The 22,036-nt window shown below is 49.1% G+C and overlaps 2 protein-coding genes across 5 annotated transcripts in view; one reads left to right on the plus strand and one right to left on the minus strand.

Moving 5' to 3' along the window:
- LOC143826973 (cytoplasmic phosphatidylinositol transfer protein 1-like) overlaps positions 1-10,594 on the plus strand; it is a 32,047-nt gene extending 21,453 nt beyond the window's left edge. For all 3 annotated transcript variants that reach the window (XM_077316046.1, XM_077316047.1, XM_077316049.1), the window contains exons 6-9: positions 32-127; positions 1,036-1,191; positions 2,462-2,525; positions 7,169-10,594. In XM_077316046.1, coding sequence (XP_077172161.1) covers positions 71-127; positions 1,036-1,191; positions 2,462-2,525; positions 7,169-7,434 — 543 coding nt within the window. In that variant the 5' untranslated portion in view covers positions 32-70 and the 3' untranslated portion in view covers positions 7,435-10,594. The remainder of the gene's footprint in view (positions 1-31; positions 128-1,035; positions 1,192-2,461; positions 2,526-7,168) is intronic.
- Positions 10,595-10,653: 59 nt separating this feature from the next.
- On the minus strand, positions 10,654-22,014 carry MSS51 (MSS51 mitochondrial translational activator). Of its 2 annotated transcripts, none has more exons than XM_077316045.1 (7): positions 21,755-22,014; positions 18,397-18,594; positions 17,787-17,942; positions 17,361-17,485; positions 16,500-17,063; positions 12,121-12,214; positions 10,654-11,392 (listed from the first exon to the last, which is right to left on the minus strand). In XM_077316045.1, exons 2-7 carry the CDS (start codon positions 18,582-18,584, stop codon positions 11,176-11,178), a joined length of 1,344 nt encoding a protein of 447 aa, XP_077172160.1. In that variant the 5' UTR covers positions 18,585-18,594; positions 21,755-22,014; the 3' UTR covers positions 10,654-11,175. The 2 variants fall into 2 exon arrangements, with proteins under 2 accessions (XP_077172160.1, XP_077172159.1); XM_077316044.1 differs by having other exon boundaries at positions 17,337-17,485.
- Positions 22,015-22,036: the final 22 nt, after the last annotated feature.

Here is a 22,036-nt window from a genome sequence, read left to right on the forward strand (position 1 = left end):
CCCCTCCCCTCTCTCTCTGTCTCCCACTCAGATCTTCCACAGTGACAAAATCTTGGGGGACCATGAAGTGATGTATCTTGACATTGCCTTTGATGAAATCCCAGAACGCTACTACCGGAGCCCTGAGGTAACATCCTGCAGCTGTTTAAAGGGGGGGGACCCCTCCGCCCAGATACCATTTTACTAGACGTTTTGCCATTTTTCTGTGGCCCTTGTTTGTGCGATGGGTGGCGCATCGGACTCCTATGTACCCTCTACAAGCAGTGATTAACATACTAGGTACCCCAAAAGAGCTGTGTGAGCAACTTGAGAAATTTAGAGGCTCTTGTAAACCCAGCACACCCAACTTCAGAAGCCTCCCAGTTGTGACTCTGGAAGAGTCCCTGTTCTGTCATGGTCTCTTTCCAAACAGTTCCATTCTCCCATGTCTCTGTATCTGGTTTGATTCAGAGCATTCCGTGGACCCTGTTGCACAGAGACAGAAGAACTTTCAGAGGATGCCTGTCGCTTCTCTGTACGTCACTAGTCTAGGCTTGCCTTCTTCTTCTAACCAAGGTGCATATTATATCCAGAAAAGTGCAAGAGAAACACAAAAGGGCGAGCAGTTTTGGGGGCGACACCAGTTTTTCAAAGCAACACAATTTGTCTTCCGTACAGAAGCAAAACGTGCCTCAAGATTTTAACTCAGCGGAGAAAAAAAATGGGGCTCTCCTAGTGGATGTTTGGGGCTGACTGCCATAGAGTTTCAGGCTAGAGTGCCGCAAGGAATAAATGTCCCCGATGCTAACAGAGAAACCAAGAAACTCTGCTTAGAGAACTATCCGTAAATGCAGGGTTGTATATAAACAAACCACTGGGTCCGATTTAGATTTTTTTAAAGATCTGTTTTAAGGGAAAGAGCGCGGAAGGCTCCCTGGTTGCTGGAAACAGCTTGTTTGCGGTTCGCCTGGGAAAGGAGCCCGGGCTTCTTATTTCTCCACGGATATTTGTGGTTGGCCACCTCCAATCCCTTTTCCTCTTTTTGCTTGGGAGCAGGATCCCCGCTTCTTCAGCTCCACGAAGACGGGCCGCGGCCCCCTGCGGGAGGGCTGGCGGGAAAACACCGAACCCATCATGTGCTCTTACAAGCTGGTGACGGTCAAGTTTGAGGTGTGGGGACTGCAGACACGGGTGGAGCAGTTCGTCCACAAGGTGAGATGCTTGGAAGCTCTGGTATTTACAGCTGGGCCCTTGGGAGGGGCCCCCACTGCGGCTGGGCACAGAGTGGATGCCTGCTTGTGAATCATCGTTGCAGAAGTGCCCAGCTCTGATTGGCTAGCACCCGTAAAGCCATCTTTGACCAAACCAAACTTCGTTTTTCCTAGGATGGTTTTGACTCGTAGGTCATAGAATTCCAAGGTTCAACATCTGTAACGTTTTAGTTATTCCTCCAAGGCTAAGCCTGCAGGCATTTTTGAAACCTGTTTTACATGAGGAGGGGACCAGATTTAAGAGTTAATAAAATCTAAAACTCATTCAGTCTTTTTTTGGAGGGAGTGTAATTGAAAGAGGTGCTAGAATTCGGGACTGTACCACAGTCGGGACTGTACCAGGGCTCCAGTTCCTGAATGTTTTCTTCCATATAAACAGCTCCCTGCATGTAGCCAGCAAGCGGTGTAGCCTTTTCCCTGATGTCTTAGTTTTCTGCAAGTGGGGAAACTTTTAAGATTGAGACCATAAATACGGTTCCACTCAGAATCCTCACCCTTCATAAGCCATTATGACGCTACGCTGGATTTTAACTGATGTCTTTGAACATTTTGTTTCTATTTATTTTCATTTTGTAAGCCGGCTTATCCAGGTTCTGGTGGAGGTGGCTTAAGCATTTTCTAAACATTCAAATAAGTACTAGAGTGTCAATCTAGGGCAGGGATGGCTAAACGGTGGCTCTCCAGTTGTCCATAGACTACAATTGAAAGAAGAAAAGAGCCGCACCAAGTCCAGCGAAGAAAACTGGAAAAAAATGGCAATGCTAGCAGGGGCTCATCGTCACTGTAGTCTTATCAATACCTGTAGAGCCACAGTTCAGCCACTCCTGATCTAGGGAGTCCGGGACACCTGGTTTCAAGCCCCTACTCTGCAGGGAAGCTGGTGGGGTGACTTTGGATCAGTCCTCCTTTGGGCTCACTTCATTTGCAGGGTTGTTGTGAGGATAAAAGGGGAGAAGGAGACTCCTGTTGGGTGCTCGGAGATCCTTTGCAGAGTGGAAGGGTATAAAATGTTCTGGTTAAGTCAATAATGCACAGAAAGCTCTCTGCATTTGAGGGTTTCAGAGGACAATAAGGTTGGATCCTCCTTCTGTAGCAGAACTGGGTGTCACTAGAGAGCATGTCTTGAAGGTTAGCTTGGCTCATCTCCCAGTGATGACAAAGGACCCTCCCCTGAGATGCATCCTGAAATATGATGGAATTTCACCCTGCAGGTCATCCGGGACATCCTCCTGATAGGGCATCGGCAAGCGTTCGCCTGGGTGGATGAGTGGTGTGGTGAGTAAGCCCCTTGGCATGTTCCCGATTGCGCATGAGTAAAAGGGGGTAGAGACAGACCATCAGGGAACTGGCAGAACTGGGTTTCTGCCGTTTCCCTGAATTGCCCTTCTCTCCTAGTGGAACCTTCAGGGTCCTTACCACCTGCCCACAAATGGATGTTTCTATCGGTGTGATCATGTTTTGTGATAGTCCTTGTTTGGGTCAATCTCCCAGCCCTAGCTCAGTCCCCAAAATTTCATAGTCCTTGTTTGGGCCAATTCCCGAAATTTCGTAGGGTTCGAAATCAGTATGTTGGAGTAGAATCTTCCCCTTTGAAACACGTGTTGAATTGACAGGCAGACTTCTGTCGCTGGAGATTTGACTCTCTAGATATCCATGGACTACAATTCCCATGAGCCTCTACCACCAACATGCTGGCAAGGGCTCATGGGAATTATATTCCATGGACAACTGGAGAGCCACAGTTTGACCACCCTGGGTCTAGATCTTCAGCCGGCATTCTCATGTCATCTCCCTGCGATTCTGGAATGTGGTTTCAGAATCTGTTGGGTTTTTTCTGGAGCTGGAACTGCTGACAGGCCCTTTTCTGGGAAGGGGACTGTACAAAATCAGTCCCCACAGAAAAGATTTCCGCAGGTTGCCCCCTGAAGGTTTCACAGCAAAAACAAAGCAATCTATGGTCACTGGATGTTCTCAGAGGAGGTCCTGATTTTTTCCTGATTTTGAGAGACTTGCCATGGGCATTTTGGGTCTAGCGTCTGAAATATCTTTCCCCCGTCCCTGTTTCCAGGGGGTTCACTTTCACATTCCAACTCTCCAATGACTTGGAGCTGATTAATTCCTCTCTCTAGCTTCCTGGGAAGGTGACCTTCCCTTTGTTTTAGTCCCCTCTCCCGTCTTCCCAAGTTTCAATAAAAAAAGGAATTAGATCGGGTTGAGAGGAAGGAAAAATTCAGGCAAAGATCTTCTGTGCTCATTCATTAACACCACTAACCCCCCTCCCCATCTAGTCCCCTTTTCTCTGCCTTTCAGCTCTCCAGAGTCATCCTGTCTTCCTAGCACATGTGTGTATGTGTGTGTGTTTATGTGTGTTCCCTATCTCACCACAAACCCAGTACCTAAGGGTGGATCACATTTTTGCCTCCACCTCTCCTTAGAAACCAAAGCCCTCCCTGAGGGGGGATAAGTAGTACAGTGGAGAGTGGATTAGCTAGAACCATTCTGGGCCATTTTTCTTCCTGGAAGCTCACATGGATTGTGTCACTGTGGAGTACAGGAGGGGGAGATGCCACCAGAAAAGCAGAAAGGGGGTATTCTAGGGGTGGCCAAACTGTGCCTCTCCAGATGTCTGTGGACTACAATTCCCATGAGCCCCTGCCATCCGATCACCCCTGTATCCTTTCACTGTGCTTGCTTCTCAGGGAATTATTTCACAGACCCCCCTCTTGCAATCCAAACTAGCCCATCTGTTTGACCACTTTGTTCTGACCTCATTGTCTTGCATGTGTGAATCAGAAGCTCGTATCAGGGAGTCAGACTGTCTCGTGTGACCTGCGCTGGCCTCAGGCTCTTAGGGAACTCAGGATGGCTTTGTGGTAGATCCCTCTTTGAGCTAAAAACACCACCGCCCCTCTCCTGGCAAGGAACCGCTCTGCAAGGCTGGCATTCTGTTTGGATCTGCCGCCCCCTGGTGGCAGCACCATGTATTCTCAAGAGAAGCTTTGCCAAAGGGCTCGTGAGCCCACTGGCCACTCGTCATCCGGTCTGTGAGAAGTCCCCTGCCACGAGCTGGCAGAACATCACCGCCCGGTTTTAACTATGTCTCTGCCTTGCATTAACTGGACGGGAAGCTGAGGATGTTAAACCTGGCATACAAACATTGCCTGCCAACTAGAGAGGGGATCCAGAGACAGGAAAAGCCCCTGGTAAAAAGACAGAGAGGTTTTATGTAAAGCTGGCATCTCTGCTGAGCACTTAACTCGTGTGCCCTGAAAAGTTTACAGGGAGAAAAGAATGATTGGTCCTTGGAAGAGGCCATTTGCTGGGGCTCTGCACGAGTCCCTCTTCTGGGTACACCAACCTGTTGCTTTGGTTGCATTTCTCCTCTGCATCAGGGCCCAAAGAGGTCACATCCTTCCCAGTTAGTTTGCTGCCATTAGCAGAGGTTGGAAGCTCAGAGAAGATGTCCTCCCAAGTGCCAGTTTGGATGCCTCGATTTCCCCCTCATCTTCTCTTTCCTGTGTAATGACACTAACGGTTCAGCTCTCCACTTCTTCTGCTCTTTCGTGTCTCTGCGTCAGGCCAGATTCCTTTGGCTGCACATGAATAGGAAACTGCGAGAGATTTCAGCAGTCAGTTAGCAAGGTGCTGTTCCCAAACGGGCCAGGTGGTCTCCAGAAGCCCTGGGTAACAGGTTGGGGGTGTGCAAAACAGGTCCTTTAAAGGTGTGGACACCCTCTCCTTGCGAAGGTTTAGCAGTTCTAGCTGTTCCCCTCTTGAAAGGGGGGGAGGGGTCTGAAGATGGGGAGGCAGGGACGCCACTCTCCTTTTAAGTCATTGATGCTGTTCTTTATCTGTTGCTATGGCAACCATTTGGGGATATGCAGCAGTGAAAGATGCTAGAAGTCTGTTTTCCCCCCTAAAATCCTGAGACCCGAGGCCTGCTTTCCACTCCTTGAGGGCCCCTTAATTTCCATAGCCCAAAAAATTTACTAATAGTGAAAGAATGACCAGTCTGTGGAAGCCATTTTTTGTGACTCTGTATGAGTTCCTGTTCTAGATATGTCGACCAGGAGCAATATGCAGGTTGGATGTTGGATCATTAGTGCTAGAGTGTGCCCCTTCTCGCTCTATCCCAGAACTCTACTCCTTTCACCTGGAATTAGGGTTTTCCAAGAAGAAGTGGAAACCCTTTTTTTTGCCAAGAGCGGCAAAAGGGGGCCATTCCGTTGGGGCCCTGCGAGCATTGCTTTGCATTATTGTGGCCTCCGATTGTTCTCGTTGTCCTTTCTGCCGTGTTCTTCCATGTTTGGCTGAGGATTGAGAGCATCTCTGCGTGTTACAGACATGTCCCTGGAAGAGGTCCGTGCCTTCGAGACGCAGATGTACATGGCCACAAACAAAAACTTTGCCAGCCAGGACCTCTAGCTTCCCTACCTGGCCAGCCCCGCTCAGGACTCCCATTTTTGTATGTATATTTTCTTTTGGGGGGGTTGTTTTTGCTTGCATTTGCTTTTTTTGTCTGATAGGTGTGGGTGCTTTCTTCCACACATTCCCTGGGGTTCTGCCTTTCCCTTGGACCCCTCTGTATCCAAACCTAAAATGCGGTCCTTCTCTATGATGAGCTTCAATTGTGTTCATTGTGTTCCCCAAAGCATCTTGGGAATGCTACCCAAAGGAAATTTGGACATTGTAGTTTTATAGGGATGCCAATAATTCTTATGACCCTAATGCCTACTTCTCCGTGGATTTCCACACTGTTTTATGGAGATGGATGGATGGATGGATGGATGGATGGATGGATGGATGGATGGATGGATGGATGGATAGATAGGTTCAGCAATACAGTTACAAAATCACTATCATTTCAGCCAGAGGTGGCCAAATTGTCTCTCCAGATGTTCATGGACTACAATTACCATTAGCCTCTGCCAATAGGCCTTGCTCGTGGCAGGCTCATGGTAATTGTAGTCCATGGATATCTGAAGGTGATTTAACAAAACTGCAATTCCCAGCACTCACTGAGGGTACCAACGACTGTCCAAATTGAATGTTATTTGTTTTAGAACCAAGGTGTAGAAATGACAAAACATTCGCAGCGAGAGCAAGATTGAGATGGGCAATTGTAGCATTTTTCTGTTGACCTGGAAAGATTTTGCGAGTTCTCTTCTTGACCTCAAGAGGGAGCTCGTAGACCAAAGCAAACTCCCTGACGGTCTAGCGTTGTCGTTTGACTTGGGTAGACAAACGTGTCACGATGCTGTCTAGTCCCTCTCATGGCTCCTTTCGGGCTTCCACGATATAGATCCTCTCAAGTTGGTATGAGGAGGGAAGCGAGAGAGATCTCTTGTATACCCTCAAGTCCACAAGGGATCAATTGCCCTATGCAGAGTGGAGTCCCCATAATTCTCTTCCAGACAGTACGAGATTCTGATCTGCTTTACGAGGAGCTTGTTTAGTTTACGAGGGATGCGCCCGAGGGCCTCCCGTTCGTGCAGTGTCAAGTAAGGGATGTGTTCCTGAACATATCCAAAATGCTCCCCTGTGGTGGTTGGTCACGGGTCTGATTCACACATGCAGGAAAATGAGGCAGATGAGCTTGGACGGGGGTCGAATGGGCCTGTCCCGCTTCCGACTGATGGTGGAGGAGAAACAGGCTTGCCTCTGCCAGTGCCCGTAGGCCGTACGGGATATACATCTATGTTTTCTATTTCCGGGCCTTCCGTATTTAGCTAGGGCACTCCGACAGGTGCTAGGGCATGTCAGACGGTGCAGTGAAGCCATTTCCCACATCTAACGTTGTCAGTGCTTGAGACGAGGGTCCATCTCTGCGGGGGTCACCTCACCAAGGCAAGGAACGAGCACCGCAGCCTGTTCCCGGCCTCCTCACCGGGTCTCCCCTTTGCTTGCTTCCCGCTCAGATATGACGATGGACGAGGTGCGCCAGTACGAGAAGGAGACACAGGAGGCCACCAACGAGATCGTCGGCACGGTGGCACCCACCATCGCCATCAGCGAGGTCTGCCTGCCCCCCGGCACCCAGAGCGCCCCCTCCAGCGCCCCTTCCACCCCTCTCAGTGGGGACGCCCCGGACTTCCTCAGTGTGCCGAAGGACAGGCCGCGGAAGAAATCTGCGCCGGAGATGCTGACGCTGCCGGTGCTACGGGAGCGCACCAATGCGGAGTGACAATGGGCCCTCTCGATTCCCCATCCTGTATCCCCGGTGAAGATTCCTCCCCCTATTCATTCCCACAGAAGATTTTACAGGACTTAAACCCGGGTGTGGACCTTTCACCTTGAGGTTGAATGTTTTTTTTTTTTATCCCATTTTTTGGTGACCTGTTCTGTCCTCTCTCAAGCCCGTGTGCCTCCTCTGGCAGTTGAAAGATATTTCAAGGATTCCCGGGGGTCTTTTGGAGGACTCAAGCTCACCCCGCCTCATCCCTACAGGCGTTCTAGTGTCAAATGCCTCTCTGCCCGTCCCCGCCAAGCCCAGGAACTGTAATTCTGCTAGGAGGGCAATGCTCGCTTCGAGCACCTTTACCAAACGACAATTCCCACAGTCCTTTGAGGAGAACCAGGCTAGTTCCCCAGGGATTACAGTTCTGTGGGAATGCTGCTTAGGTCAAGTAGCCATCTGCCGATTCCCTTGCTTATTCAACCCAGAGAGTCTGAAGCGGAAGGGCTCGTCTGTGCTGCTATTATCTCTGCTAAAGAGTCCCTTTTTTGTGCTTGTCCCCCCCCCCTTATTTTCTTTTCTTACAATGAAATATCACATTTCTTTAAAGGGGTGTTGTGATACTTCAGCACACACAGTTCATTTCTCTACTGCTGCCTCAGTGAAGGAAATAAGGGTTTATATCTGATTTGCTTGCTTCTGGATCTCTGTCTGTGGGAGAAGTCCTGTATTTCCATAGGGATGCCCTCTTGACCATAGACAGGCCCTTTCTGAATGGGGGGATATCTCTTCTTGGTTATAGGCCTTCCTTTTCCTTCCTTCCTTCCTTCCTTCCTTCCTTCCTTCCTTCCTTCCTTCCTTCCTTCCTTCCTTCCTTCCAAAAAGGTATTAATACGAAGGTATGGTGGAGAGAGTCCCAGTCTTTCTCTCCTCTCCAGCTGGGAATGGAACTCTTGTCCATCTGGAATACAGTATGAGTTCCACAATCAGGGTGCCTCAGCATAGAATTTGCTAGCAAAACAATGCATGAACATGAGAGAAGCCATGTTGGATCAGGCCACTGGCTCATCAGTCCAACACTGAGCGCCACACAGTGACCAAAACCCCAGGTGCCCTCAGGAGGTCCACTAACAGGGCCAGAATCCAGAAGCCTTCCCACTGTGGCCCCCCAAACACCAAAAAGACAGAGCATCACTGCCCCAGACATAAGAACATAAGAGAAGCCATGTTGGATCTGGCCAGTGGCCCATCCAGTCCAACACTCTGTGTCTCTTAGTGGTCCTCTCAGTGGTCTCTCAGGTGTCCTCAAGAGGTCTACCAGCAGGGCCAACAGCACCATCCTAAAAGTCTCGTCTTCTTTTTTTTAGGCGAGTTTCTAGATCTCATGGTTGCAAAGAGGAGGTGGAAAGGATCCCAGTCAGTGATTGGAGACTCTTCAGAATGCAGGACTCAGTGGGAGTTCATAATTCTTGCATTGTGCCTTGGCTCACTGGCTGGTCTTGCTGTAGTTGTGCTGAGTTCCAGTCACAGAATCAGGTGCAGAATGCCAGCACATGTTGAATTAGATGCAGCATACTTTAGGTAGGGGAACCAGCAAGGGGTGGGTGCTGTTGGGATAGTCCCAGCAAGGCAGTCAGTTCTGTGGGTTCCCGGTTCGAATCCCCAGTACCTCTTGACATCATTGATCAAACCGTTCCTCAGGTGCTGGTTGACGACGTAAAGCTAGCATGCAGCCCTCTAGGTGGGGGTTAGGGGAGAGTCCTCGAGAGCCAGAGGCCTTTGACTAAGATGTGTCTTAATCAGATCTTCTCCTGGATCTGCCCCATTTTTTCCCAGCACCGCAAAGGTCTGATTTCCCCTCTCCCATAGTTCCTGTGTCTGACATCAGACAGTTCAACTCCCGCCTCCTGGTAATAGCCAATGTATCGTCTTCTTCTCTGTGCCTTGGGATCAGGGACCATCTTGCTACTGCAGTGGAGGCAGAGCCACCTTGCTGGGTGTGGGAAGTGTTCAGTGCTCTCAGGGTCCATCCCTGGAGGATGGAGCACATACCTGCCTAACACCAGTGTCCGGTTTGCCTTGTGGAAAATGGAGATCACAACCCCCAAGTGAGTAAGGGGGGTTTCTGAGTGGAGCCAGGGGTTCCCGCAATGTAAACCTTCTCAGTCTTAACGTGGTCTCTGACCGTCTTCGTACAAGCACAGTTCTGATTTGCACTGTCTTATTGCACAAGGGCCTTCCTTCTCAGCTTCCCCCTGCGTAAATATTGGCTCTCAGCTTCATTTTTTGAGTTTAACCTGCTGCTACAACTTTGCGTCGCAATGCACAGGAATTGCCTCTAGAGGCTAAGCAAAGACTGCTACATTGTAATGCACAGAAATCGCCACTAGAGGCAAGGAGGCGAAGCAAAGACTGTTACACTTTGTGCTGTCATGTGCAGAAATCACCACTAGAGGCAAGAAGGCTAAGCAAAGACCGCTTCGCTTTGCGTTGTAATGCTCAGAAATTGTCTCTAGGGGCATGGAGGCTAAGCAAAGACTGTTACACTTTGTGTTGTAATGTGCAGGAATAGCTACTACAGGCAAGAAGGCTAAGCAAAGACCACTAGAGGCACTAGACACAAAGCAGCTAAGCAAGGACTGCTACACTGTGCGTTGTAACGTACAGAAGTTGCCACTAGAGGCACAGGCTAAGCAAAACTCCCAGAAGGACCGTCACCAGAATGTAGACCTTATGCTCTGGGGAGCTGTTGGGAACACATACCATGGCATGCTTAGCCTCCTTTTCAGGTCAAAAAAGTTTCAGTGACTGGCTGGAGTTTTGTCTCAGGAGGCAGATGGCAATGGAGCATCCTCCAGGGTGTTCAAACTAGCCCTCTATGAATTATCTGAAACCCTCAGGCCTGCAGATGCTGTGGGGGAGCGGAGTTTACTTTTGTCCCTGTCTGCCATCCCACGGTCAAGTTTCGGGTGGCAGAGAGGGGGCGGAACCTCTGTTTCTGAGCCTTTCTGGAAAATCGGTTTTGGTTCACAAGGAGAGGCTCTGCACAGGGCAAGGAAGGTGGTGCATGTACAGAAAAAAAATCTTGTGTAAATAATTTGTGATCTGTTCAGCAGCAGAGATGTATGTAAGTATTAAAAGGACTGATAAAGGCAAGTTTCATACCGAACATGTGTATTATTGTGTGCTAATGTGGTGACCTTGGCTTGATATAATCATGTATTAAGAAGGCGCAAGATGATCCGGGACTGTAACAGTTATTCAGGACCGAGTAGGCACTTAAACGGTTAAAGCGGCACACCATGTGCAATCCCTGTGAAATGGCCCAAGAAGCGATCTGCAATCTGGAAGTTAAAGAGCTCATCCAATTAGAATGCCTAATTAAACCCAGGATTTATTAGCATAAAGAAATGGGTGAACGTAATTCAATCGACAGTGAATGAGAACCGGGTCAACAATGCTGAGTATAGTCGAGGGTAATAAATAGACTGATTAGAACAGACTTCAGAGGGGGGAACAATTCCAGGGGAGCCAAATTCGGAGATTTGAGCCATTTTGTTCTGCTTGGCTTCTGAGATTTTGCCATGTGTCCCATTCTATCAGATAGAGTGGATTGTTGGCCAACTAGCATGGTAGGTCAGGGCAAACGGGCCAAATTGAAACCTCAGCCCGCATGTCTGAATTTCCTGACCGTGATAAAATGAGGCCTCCAGCGGACACAGGCTGCATTTCCCAAAAGCATCCCCGTTTCTAATCATTCTTACCCTCGTCCCCTTCCGGCTCTCCATCTGGCGAGCCGGACAATCCGCAGAACGAGAAATAATGGGAGTTGCAGTAGACAGGAGGCTTGTTGGGGTTGGAATAGGCCTGCTCCGGTTTGAGGGAGGCAAAGGGATTGGCTCCACAGCCCGTGATCTGCATCTCCAGCTCCATCAAGATCTTCAGGGAATATTTGAGCTCTTCCTCGCTGTGGGGACAGGAAGGGAAGGGTCGCACAAAAGTTTTGCGGAACATAGAACACCAACGACTGCTTCCCCCTGCAAAGTGAACCGGCGTATTCTCTGGGATTATCGGGAGGTTTAGCTCCAGGGACCTCCAGTCACCTTGATCTCTGAATTCAGTTTATCTCATCACTGCAGCTGAAGAAAGCTGCAGACCCCTATTCGAGATGTACGTCCCAATACTAGACTTCTGATAATTGTTTATTTACAAGCTGCTCCAAGCACTTTTTTTTCCTGTTTTGAGACAAGCCCCCCTAAAACTGTGAGCTTAGTGGAAGAATGAGACAATGAAACGGACTTCAGGTATAAGGAGACCCCGTTTGGGACTGCCATCTCCTAAACCCAAAGGTTCCTTGACTGTGGATCTCCCAGGGATTGCAGTTGGAGAGCCATCAAGGTTCTTAAGCAAGCAGTTAAAACCTGCCTGTTTCAGCAAGCATTTGATCTTTCATTGTTTTTAAAAGCTCTGGATTATAGATCTTCATTTCTGCTGCTGGGAAAGTTTAGACCCTTCAACTAGATGTATGTTTTTAATACGGTGCCTGGCCCTTCCTGTTGCTCTCTCCACGGAAATCTCATTTGAAAGCAGGGGTGTTTTTCAGAGAAACCAACCATGCGATTCAATTTCCTTTTGCGAAACTGAATTTGGGCCAGTTCAGTGGAACAGTCTTGCATGGAAAAGACAATGTTTTACCTGTAAACAGTGAAGAGCGAGGGGATGTTGTAGTCTCTGAGGAGAAGCAGGGTTGGGAGCCAGCTCTCCATGAGGTCAGGGCAGGCATGGAAACCTGCAGTGAGTAGAAACAGATAATAGTCTTGGAATTATTAGCAGCATTAAAATTTGCAAAGAGCATCAGACTACTTAAAAGAATAAAATAGGTGTATTGTGAAGAGTAACAGCTTTGTGTAGACAGGAGAAAAAGATACCTAACTAACTGGCCTGTCCCTTAGGTAGATAAGGAGGGAGGAAGTGTGCTCAAGGTTAGAAGGAAGTTTCCAGTTAAGTCAATCAGGACACAGAAGAGATCATTTGGAAAATATCAGGAAGTTCCCAACCTAAATAGGCTAACTACACATCTCCAATGCCCCCTGGAGAACATCCCCTATATTCTGTTCAATCATGCACACTGCAGATCTTGCATTTTCCTACGGGAATGAGAGGGTGAACAATGAAGTAACAATATCAATATTTTTCAGAATATGTCTTTGCAATGAACAAAGCTATGCAAATTGCAAAACTCGTCTCTTTGTTTTTCTTTTCATTTAATTGTTTTTCTTTTCATGTAATGTGAAGGTTCCGTCCAAAACAGTCGACAGATGTGTCCTGCTTTCAGACTTTTCCTCAGGGGTTGTCCTCTCGCTATTAGATGGTATAAGTGGTTCCAAATAGGAATGTATAACTCCTTAATTAAGCAAAAGAAATTTTAACATATAATCTGTCCAACAGCTCCATATTGCATGAGGATTCTTGTCTGTAGACAGCTCTCATTGGAGATTCGAGAGAGTATGAGCCACTTGAATTTGCACTCTTCCCTGTAGGAAGCGGGACTCGGTACCAAACTTAACCAAGGCATGCCGTTTGCAGAGACTAGGAACAGACACTTCAACCTGTGTTGACGAACATGCCTGTCCAGAGGCCAGTAGCTCACCATGACGGGGGAAAACATTCATTTGGCATCCTTCATTCTTGTGGGTACACAGCCCCAGCCGAGGGTCCCATGCCTTGAGCAGCCGAGATATTTTCCATCCCTCTTCAAAAGCGAGGAGCTCCTGTTGATTCCAGTAATAAATCACACCTCGGGGCCAGGAAGAGCCGGGAACTTTTCCAGAGGAGAGAGAGAATGACGCGTGGGAGCTCTTGTTGGTGCAGCTGTCAAAAAACTCTGGCTCACGTCACCGGCCCGGAAAGCACGGTAGGCATGAGCTGTATAGAACTCTGAGCATTTTGGGATAAAGGAGCCGAGCAGATTCCGTCCTGGTTGGCAACATTCTCTGTTGGCCCTTTGCATGCCACAAACTCTTTTGCCAAGGGGCTTGTGTGTTCAGAAAGGCATTGCACTGTCCAGGTAACAGGGCCAGCAGAAGGTCTCACAGGGGACAAGGAAAGGGGGCTCAGGGAGGGGGGGGGGGCAAAGGCAGGATCCATCCCTCATTTAAAAGGTCCATTATTCTGTGATGGAAAAGGTGTGAATCTAACCTCTAGAGGGGAGTGGGTCCTTAACCCTGCTTTACCCCATTTCACCCTTGTTTCATTCTTGAACGGGCAAAGCGTTTGAAATGACTTAAGACTTGGCATCCCTCCTCCCCCCCCCAAAAAAAAATTTGGCTATAACTAGTTAATAGTCCTATGGGTTCCTAATCTTTGCAATAAGTAGAAAATCTGTGGCATTATGTGTGTGTGAGACAACAGGAGGGAGAGAGAGAGTTTGTGTGTGTGTATACAGTAAACATGCATGTATCTATAGTTCCAAAAATTAACTCCCCAAACGCAAATTCTGGTGGGTGAATCTGTGGAGCATAGAAAGATGCAGGTAAGTCGCCACATTGGCCTGAAGCAATGGAGAATCCAGTTTCCAGCATTACAAAAGACACCTGGTGTCTGTCCATACAGTGAGTTGTGTTGTTGGTCCTTCACACCCAACCTTTTGAGCGAATTCCGTGTGAAGCGAGCCCTCCGCGTTTGTTCGGAGACGGGCATCTTAACAGTTTGCCACAGCTGTCTAGCACATAAACAGCTAGTTAGCGATCGGCATGCTCAAGAACCAGTGAGCCCTGATGGCGTCTATCAACTCGTTAATGCTCAGGCTAATTGCAGCCACAATGACCGCTGTCAGCACCCGGCAGCTGAGAGGAAAAGGCCTCCCTCGAGTTAGCGGGACCAAATTGGGGACCTGTCAGCAAACCTGGGATATATGCGATACGACCACCAGAGACGGCGTCCAGCGTCAAGAGGCTCAAAGGTTCCTTCTGCATAAATCTGTCTGCTAACCAAGGTGGGGCAGTGTAAAGATTGCGTTCTAGCCCAGAAAACGCAATCTCAGCCCCGGATGGGTGTCACATCCATAAGCCTTCAGCTTGCAATAGACCAGGGGTCCCTCCCCAACATGGTGCCCACCTTTCCTAGCACCTGCAAAAGTTTGTAGAAAAAGAGTGGGGCTTTTGGCCAACAAAGCTGTTGGAGATTTGATTGGCTGCACCGATTTTCGAAAATAGCTTTGGCAGCAGCTGCTACCACAAGACAAGGATCTGCACTGAAGGTAAGCTGGGACAGCCATTTTGTGCCCAGCTTAACCTCCTACAGCCGCCATTTTGTGATGGCACCCACTCCTGGTTTCCCGCCATGTTTTCTCAAGCTTCCAGCGGCAGCCATTTTGCGCTTGGTCCCATCACCATGGCAACTTCTTCCCACCATGTTTTCTCAAGCTTCCAGTGGCAGCCATTTTGTACTTGGTCCCATCCCCATGGCGCCGTAGACGGGCACTACAGCCGTGATGAATGTGGAGGCTTTGTTTAGCCATCGTGTCTAATCATCTGAATTTTTCTCAATCCCCCTTTAAAGACATCTACTCGATTCGTGGCCATGGCGACAGCCAAAAGGCACATGAAGGAGAACTTCCATCCCAAAGGTACTGCCTAGGAGGTACCCCCTCCCCTTCGTAATTCTATTATTATAGTTGGGCAAAGACACCTTTTCTTGCTCTGCTTTCGCCGTCCCACACATACCGTTACGAATCTCTGTCATGCCTCCTTCCGTCCCATCCTCTTTTTGCTAAAGGGCTTTAGAGCCAATAAATCTACGCACACAGTTGGCCCGTAGTCCAAAGGCAGTTCTCCTTGGGAGTAAGCCTTTGCTGGCCTTTCCTAAGAACGGCACCACCTGCTCAGATCCTTAACGGGTCGCGTTACAAGACCTGGCGGTTTAGGCAAGAAAGGTCAGGTTGCTCCCGGAACGCAGCTCCCTCCTGTCAGCTTGCCTTTCTAAAGCCCCCAAAGCTCCTTTGGTAACGAGACGCGAAAAGTCTGCCTCAGAGCAAAACAGCCACCGTCTCAGGCGGCCGGCATCTTGCGGACAGCCGAGAGCTCAGTTGCCGCTTACAAAGCAGGAAAAGAAGCACCAGGCAGCGGCCCAGAGAAGCAACCTAAGAGTAGGGGTGGATAATTTCTGCAGGGACACCGTCGACTCCCACCAAGTCTGAGAAAATATCATCCACATCTCCCCAGCCGCATGTACACATGCCTATGTTTGCTGGAGTATCGACATTGGGGCAGGTTGATCAGTGTGAACATGAGAACGGGTGGTTTTTGGGCTTAAAAGATTAACAGCCTTTCTCTAGGCCTGAGCCAGTTTGCAGAGCAGGGCGGTATAAAAGGCCAATGAAGAAATAGTTTGGCCATGAGAAACTGTGGACCATTTGAGCAGCACATCCAGTCCCGTGCGGCGAGCTGCCCAGGGCTGCAGAGCGAAGGGGGGGAAGCTGCATCCTTCTCCGGGTTCCAGCTGACTCTAGAGAGCTTGTTGGTTCTCTCCACTTCAAGAATAAGCTTGAGTCTTTATTTTGACAAGAGCTGACTTCTGGCCTCGTTCCACCACTTGTTCCTGGGGGGATAACTGTTGGCCTGACACTTTGGCGGAAAGCTTTAGAGCTAACTTCTAAGTGCTAAACCGAGTCACTTCCCATCAATGTCCCTGCAGTCCTGCCCTGTTGCTATCAGGATAGACAACCCTAAGCAAGATGGACCAATGGCCAGATGTAATATGAGTTTGATGTGTGCTCATTTCTTTCTGGGTCTGCTTTCTAGATTTCCCCTAGGCTTTTCTTTCCCAGCAACCCTTCCAGCAACCTTTCCTTAGAACTGATGCCCCCATCACCCTATGTGGCGGATGAACAATCCAAATTCATGGGCCACGTCAGAACTTTGGTCTTGTCTCGCTCAAGGTTGTCTGCTCAGACCCGCAACAGTTCTTCAGGGTTGCCTGAAGGAGAAATCTAACGACTTTCTTAGATTCTTGTTAGTAGACCTGGAATTTCCAAAAGATAAAATTAAAACAGGCGGTCAATCGATCTTACACACCTGGATGGAAGCCTACCACGAGGTCCGGCCGGCTAGCCTGCTGAGTCTCCACTTGCGATTCCCAGAAGTCATGATAAAGCCCTTTGTAGCTGCTGAGGTAGACCCTCTCCCGAGGTCCAAAAGCCACCAATGGAGGCCTCATGATGGGCCCATCTACCACATCGACGCCTACCATCGCCACTTCGATGCCCTGGTGTTTAGGGAACATGCGGGACAGCTCGTCGTAATCTGTTACCCGGGCATTGAGGGTCTCCACGTGGGAGGCTCCAACCACGTGCACGACAATCGGCTTAGCATAGGGATCGATCCGAAACATGAGCAGCCCAAGGCCGATGGAGGCTGGCCTAGACACAAAGTCTGTGGTCACCCGCTTGACGGACTCCACCAGTTCTGCCTCGTCCGGTTTCGGCTTCGCAGCGTTGGCCCAGAGAATATTCATGTAACGGCCATTCAGTATGGAGCCTAGCTTCTCGTCCAGATCTTCCTGCATGGAGAACCAGTCTTCCCAGAGTCTTACGTCCTGGATGCGTTTCGTCCAGGATGTGGTGAGAAAAGGGATATCTCCTACGAGAAGAATCACAGAAATATCAAGTTCACAGAGTTTTGGCTACCAGAACTGTGTCTTACTGAATGTTTTGTCAGTTGTGATAAGAAGTAGCATATATGTAGCATCCCAAGGTGGCCATGGTCCTTCTTGTACATGGTCCAGGCGGACCTCTCTCGTCAAATCTTGGGCGCTAACCAATGTCGACCCTAGTTCATACATGGATGGGTGACCACCAAAGTACTTCTCACCACCCCCGCCAATCTATAATAAGACCCAGGTTAATCACATACCTTCTCCTTCCACCTCGGGCCTACCTGTGAACGTAAGCCACTCCATCAGTCGGTCAATGGCCGCCAACTTTAGCTTCTTGCAGAACTTCTTGTGGACCGGCCAGTTGGCCCGTTGACACTCAGAGCTGCAGTAATAGACGTTCTGGCACCTGGGAGAGGAAAGGCAGGGGAGAATGGATGGCAACCCTGTTGGAGTTCATACCCACGAAAGCAGCCGTTGTTTACCAATGTCGTGAGCCTCTGCAGAGACACGCTAGGTGAAATCCCTGTTATATTGGCCGGGGTCGAGTCCCCGGGAGCCTGTAATTCAAAACTGGAGACCTCCACTTTGGAAGAGATAAAGAAATAATAAAGGAGTTTACTTTGGAGCACACACAGGGGATTTCCTGCCACAGATTGGCAGCTGCCCAGACAGAATTGCCACCACTGCAACACAATAATATTCTTTACCTTTTACACCTCCGCAGGCTTTTGGGGTTGGGCAGCGATTCAGGAAGCTGTTTGCACTCGGCGCAGAATTTGAACGTGTCCTCCATCTTCTGGAACATTTCGAAATAGGACCGGATGCCAAATTCCACGCTTGGCTTCTTGCCTTCCATCGCAGACCTGCAACGAAGGCCCCCAAACGAAAGAGTTTGGAGGAGAAGAGACAGGCAAGCCTCCCCACATCTGGATGCGAACTAAAAACGCCCCAAATTTAAAGAGCAGTGGTGGTCAATGTTCTTTATTTAAAACTTTTTTTACATCGCCTATCCCCTTATTTGCCGTCCTCCTGAAGCGTACTAATCCTTCTCAGGCTGTTTTGTTGGGTCTGGCTGACCAGCCAAGGTCACCCAGTGAGCTAGCTCCATGGCAGAGTGTGGATTTGAACTCGGGTCTCCTGGACAGAATTGTGACTGTAACCACTAAGCCACCTTGGCTGTCTTATCAGCCCTTCTGCTGCAGTTTGCCACTGCTATGACTGCTTGAATCCTAACACCTGGCATAAGACTTGTTAACAAAAGGAGATTTCAGCGTCTTTCCAGGTAAGACCCTAGCTGCCCCGGCCATTTTGGCTCACCTGTATTCATCGTAGCTTTTCATGTTGAGCTTTTGAAGGATGACCTGAGACAGGCCGGGGACGTTGCTGTCCATAGCCAGGAATCCTAGAGAGTCCATATTGGGCCCTTTGACAACCGGGCTTCCTGTGAGACTGTTCTTGGAGCCAGTTTGTCCTCGGACAGATGTATTCTTCTTCCGGTGAGCCATTTTGCTAGAACTGGATTGGAAACAAGCAAACACTCAGCCTATCGATAATCCTAATTTCCTGGATTAGACCAATTTGGAACGAGGTGGTAGGAATGGGTTGCGTGTAGAACATTCCCTGGCTGTGGAAATGTAGCCTAACAAGATTCTAGTTACCCCTTCCTGACATACTAGCCTTCTTAGTACAGACATTTGTACAGCAGTACGAGTGCTCCACTTTCATCAGCAGAAGGCGGAGTCCAGGTCCAGTTTTCTGGTTGTGTTGCCTCTTAGCACAAGAGGTTTGTATCGTTTTGTATCATTTTGGCCACCTCGGGCATACCAGTGGGACAGCCGGATATAAATCGATTGGAAATTCAGAAGTGGTACAGTCCCAGCGGAACTTTTTCCTAAGGTGCCATTTGGGTTCTAAATCCCATCAGTGGACAATTTCCTTTCTGTGTCCACACGGCTCTCCCGAAGGAACAAAATCCAGTTTTGTTCCTTTTCTTCCCACCCTCTGCTTGGCACAGGGGGCCCTCTCCCATTCTTCCTTAGTGTGCATTTCTCCCACCACGCACCGCTCCCTTTTTCATTGGCCTGTCCCGGCACACAATGTTCATGGCGAAAACGAGCCGCCCCAAAGTTAGCGGCGAAAACATTCTCCGACGGCTAACAGGCTTGCCCCCTTTCTGCACACCTGCTTCCATAAATCATCCCATTATACGATACCCCGGGGTAGGGAAATCTGCCTTGGAGAGAAGCAGATGGTGGGCCCGAAGCCAGAAGAGGCTGCCTGTATCCAAAACTGATATCCATTTGATAGCATGCCTATAATCTGACCGTTTGTCACTTTTTACGAGCCAACGCATGGGCCCCTGCTGCAAACTGCAGGCGTTACGGGGCTTCACCGGACCCTAGAACCAGTTGCCTGTGATGGCTGCTCATTGCTGGCATTCAGTGACCCATGAAAGGGTATATCTGAGTGTCCACAGAGTGCTGGTCTTTCCCTGCAGGATAATTCCAGCCTGCACAAATTCTATACTCTATTTTGGGATGGGATTCTCCTAGAAACTGTCAAAGCTATGCATTTTCCCCAGGCGGACTGATCTTTGGAGTTAAGCTGTAATTCCAGAGCAACCCCAGGTCCCACCTGGAGGCTGGCATCCTTTTCTGCCCCCCCCCCCAGGTGGTGAGCTACAGGCTAGATCAGCGGTCCCCACCTTTTTTGAGTCTGCCAACACCTCTCGAATTCTGGTACAGTATGTTGGCGATTTTGTCATCCTCACAACATACGACCATGAAAACTATATTTAGGGCGCACAAGCAGCTGAGTGCGATGACAAGGTCTTTTATCCGAGCGTATCAAAGGGAAAGCCCTTCGCTTAATTAACAAGCCGGTGGAATGTCGAGAGGTATGTCATAAGCAGAGAGGAGAGCCCCGAACGCTGGATCGGAAGTGTCCTATCTGAGCAGAGTATGTGTTTTTCTGTCCAGCAAGAGACAGAATTTGCCAAACTCTGTTTGGGTGAGGAGATCAATGCTTAGCATAGGGACACCCTAAGGAGGATCTTTGAGAGGTTTTCCGATTAGATGGGTTTGGATGGATTTGCCTATCGGAGTGTACTTGTTAATTTTTATTTATTCCATGCTCCTCCCCTGGTGGGAAGAGCCAAAGCACCAGGATTCGCACCTGGGTCTCCCACCTCTTTGAGCAATGCTCTCGACTACAGCACAACAACCTTGTGAAGACACAAGCAGACAGGTGTGCGTATGTGTGTGGGGGTTACAACTGCTGAATCTCGACCCAGTTTTGGGGTGGAAGTATTTTAGGGTACAAGATCTCTCCCGCAAGAGAGTGGATGTGGAGAACTGGGCGCTGGAGGCAGAGCAGCAAGGAGAGAGGGGGGGTTTCTCCTGCATCTAGCACTGATGATGAGCCCCTTAACTGCTTAGTATATCAGTGATTGTATGCCAGTCCCTGCAGTGTAGGCAGACGGGGGACCCTTGCAGGAGGCTCTGAGAAAGGACAGCGGAGGGACATCAAGGTGGATCAGGACCTGGGATTTGGGGCTTCTCCAGCAAAAAATACGGGTGGGGGGGGAGAGAGACACTCAAATGTCACTCTCCGAGATGACCAGACAGCCTCTGCCAACTTGGATGAGGTAGCAATGCTATTCCAGGCTTACGCCTGCTGCCAAGCCAGCCGATCCAAGTGATAACGTACAGACCCTGCAGTGTTTCAGAGACACCGCTGGCTTCTCTGTATTTTTAAAACAAAGAATCTCTCTGCACTCCATGCATGGACACAAAACACGCCATCCAGGGCTTTTGCTCCATCCCATTTTTAAAGCTGGGTGTCTTAGTAAACAGGACGTTGTGTGTGTATAAAGGGATGCCAGTTTGTGACCCCAGCCAGGGCCTTCCTCATCAGAGCCTTCCTTGGGGGTCTCCCACCCAAGTAGCGACCCTGCTTAGCTTCTGAGATTTGATAAGATCGGCAGCGTGATGTTGCCAGCCTTTCCCATAACACTTTACAAACAATAATAATGCAAATATTCAATTGCATACCCTGAAGTCAGCTAAATTGCAGCTATTCCGACATAATTCAACTGTTTACTTTCTGGAGCGTGCCTTTGAAACAGAGTCTCAGACCCCTGTGTTGAATCTACTTGTCGGTAAGTTGGGGGCTCCTAATCCCTTGATTCGAAATATGCATTGCTTTTCTAAACGAGAAGCAGAGAGTTAAGATGAATCCCAGAGAGCTAAGATTAATCCCATAACTGACCTCAGAGAATGAACTTTTAGAGAATCCGGAGGGAAGGACACATCTCTCCTCACTAGCCAAATTTTAAAAAGATGTCCCCGGCTTTTTCCAGAAGGCACTACGGGGACAGTGATTGCCCTGAAGAACGGAGCATAAAATCAGGATTCAATTTGATAAATGGGACAGCGTAGAGAATGGCTAGAATTTTCCTAGCGGCAAATTTGGGCTTGCTATCGACTACTAAAACCCACACGGAGATGGTTGGCAGTTGGATGTGAGAGGAGAAGACGGAGGAAGAAGAATGGCAAATTATGCTGCCCAAATTATGCCACGTCAGCAGTCAAACCCCTGGGGAAGTTCGGAGAAAGTCGAGGGATTCCCAAATGGGACACACTGAAAGTCCAGGTACCGAAGAGGGCCAACTCACCTGTCTATGCCTTTGCAATCTCCCGCTGTTCAAATGCCCCTGGCTTGCTTTCTGCGTCCCACGGGAGAAATGAGACCACAAACCTTTGGCTCTAAGAATATCCTGCCAGCCCCTTTATCTGGACAAGTCTCTCCTCCCGGGCAGAGGGACTGCAAGAGCCCAAAGTGGCCTTCGACAGCCCCAAACCCTCTAGCTGGACTCTTAATGGGATGTCTGCCTCCCACAGGAACATGCAGGCTGCTACAGCTCAAGGCCCCTGGGAGCTCCATCCTCCTGGAAGGA

Source organism: Paroedura picta, chromosome 17, assembly GCF_049243985.1.
Source record: "Paroedura picta isolate Pp20150507F chromosome 17, Ppicta_v3.0, whole genome shotgun sequence".
Taxonomy (NCBI): domain Eukaryota; kingdom Metazoa; phylum Chordata; class Lepidosauria; order Squamata; family Gekkonidae; genus Paroedura; species Paroedura picta.

What these genes read in the sequence shown, in the direction of transcription:
- MSS51 (XM_077316044.1), bottom strand. Translation starts at nt 18,584, where the DNA reads ATGGCTCACCGGAAGAAGAATACATCTGTCCGAGGACAAACTGGCTCC. An exon ending in GCCCGAGGTGGAAGGAGAAG is followed by an intron (nt 17,064 to 17,336) that starts GTATGTGATTAA and finishes TTCTTCTCGTAG; the next exon opens with GAGATATCCCTTTTCTCACC. An exon ending in TCGCTCTTCACTGTTTACAG is followed by an intron (nt 11,393 to 12,120) that starts GTAAAACATTGT and finishes CTGTCCCCACAG; the next exon opens with CGAGGAAGAGCTCAAATATT.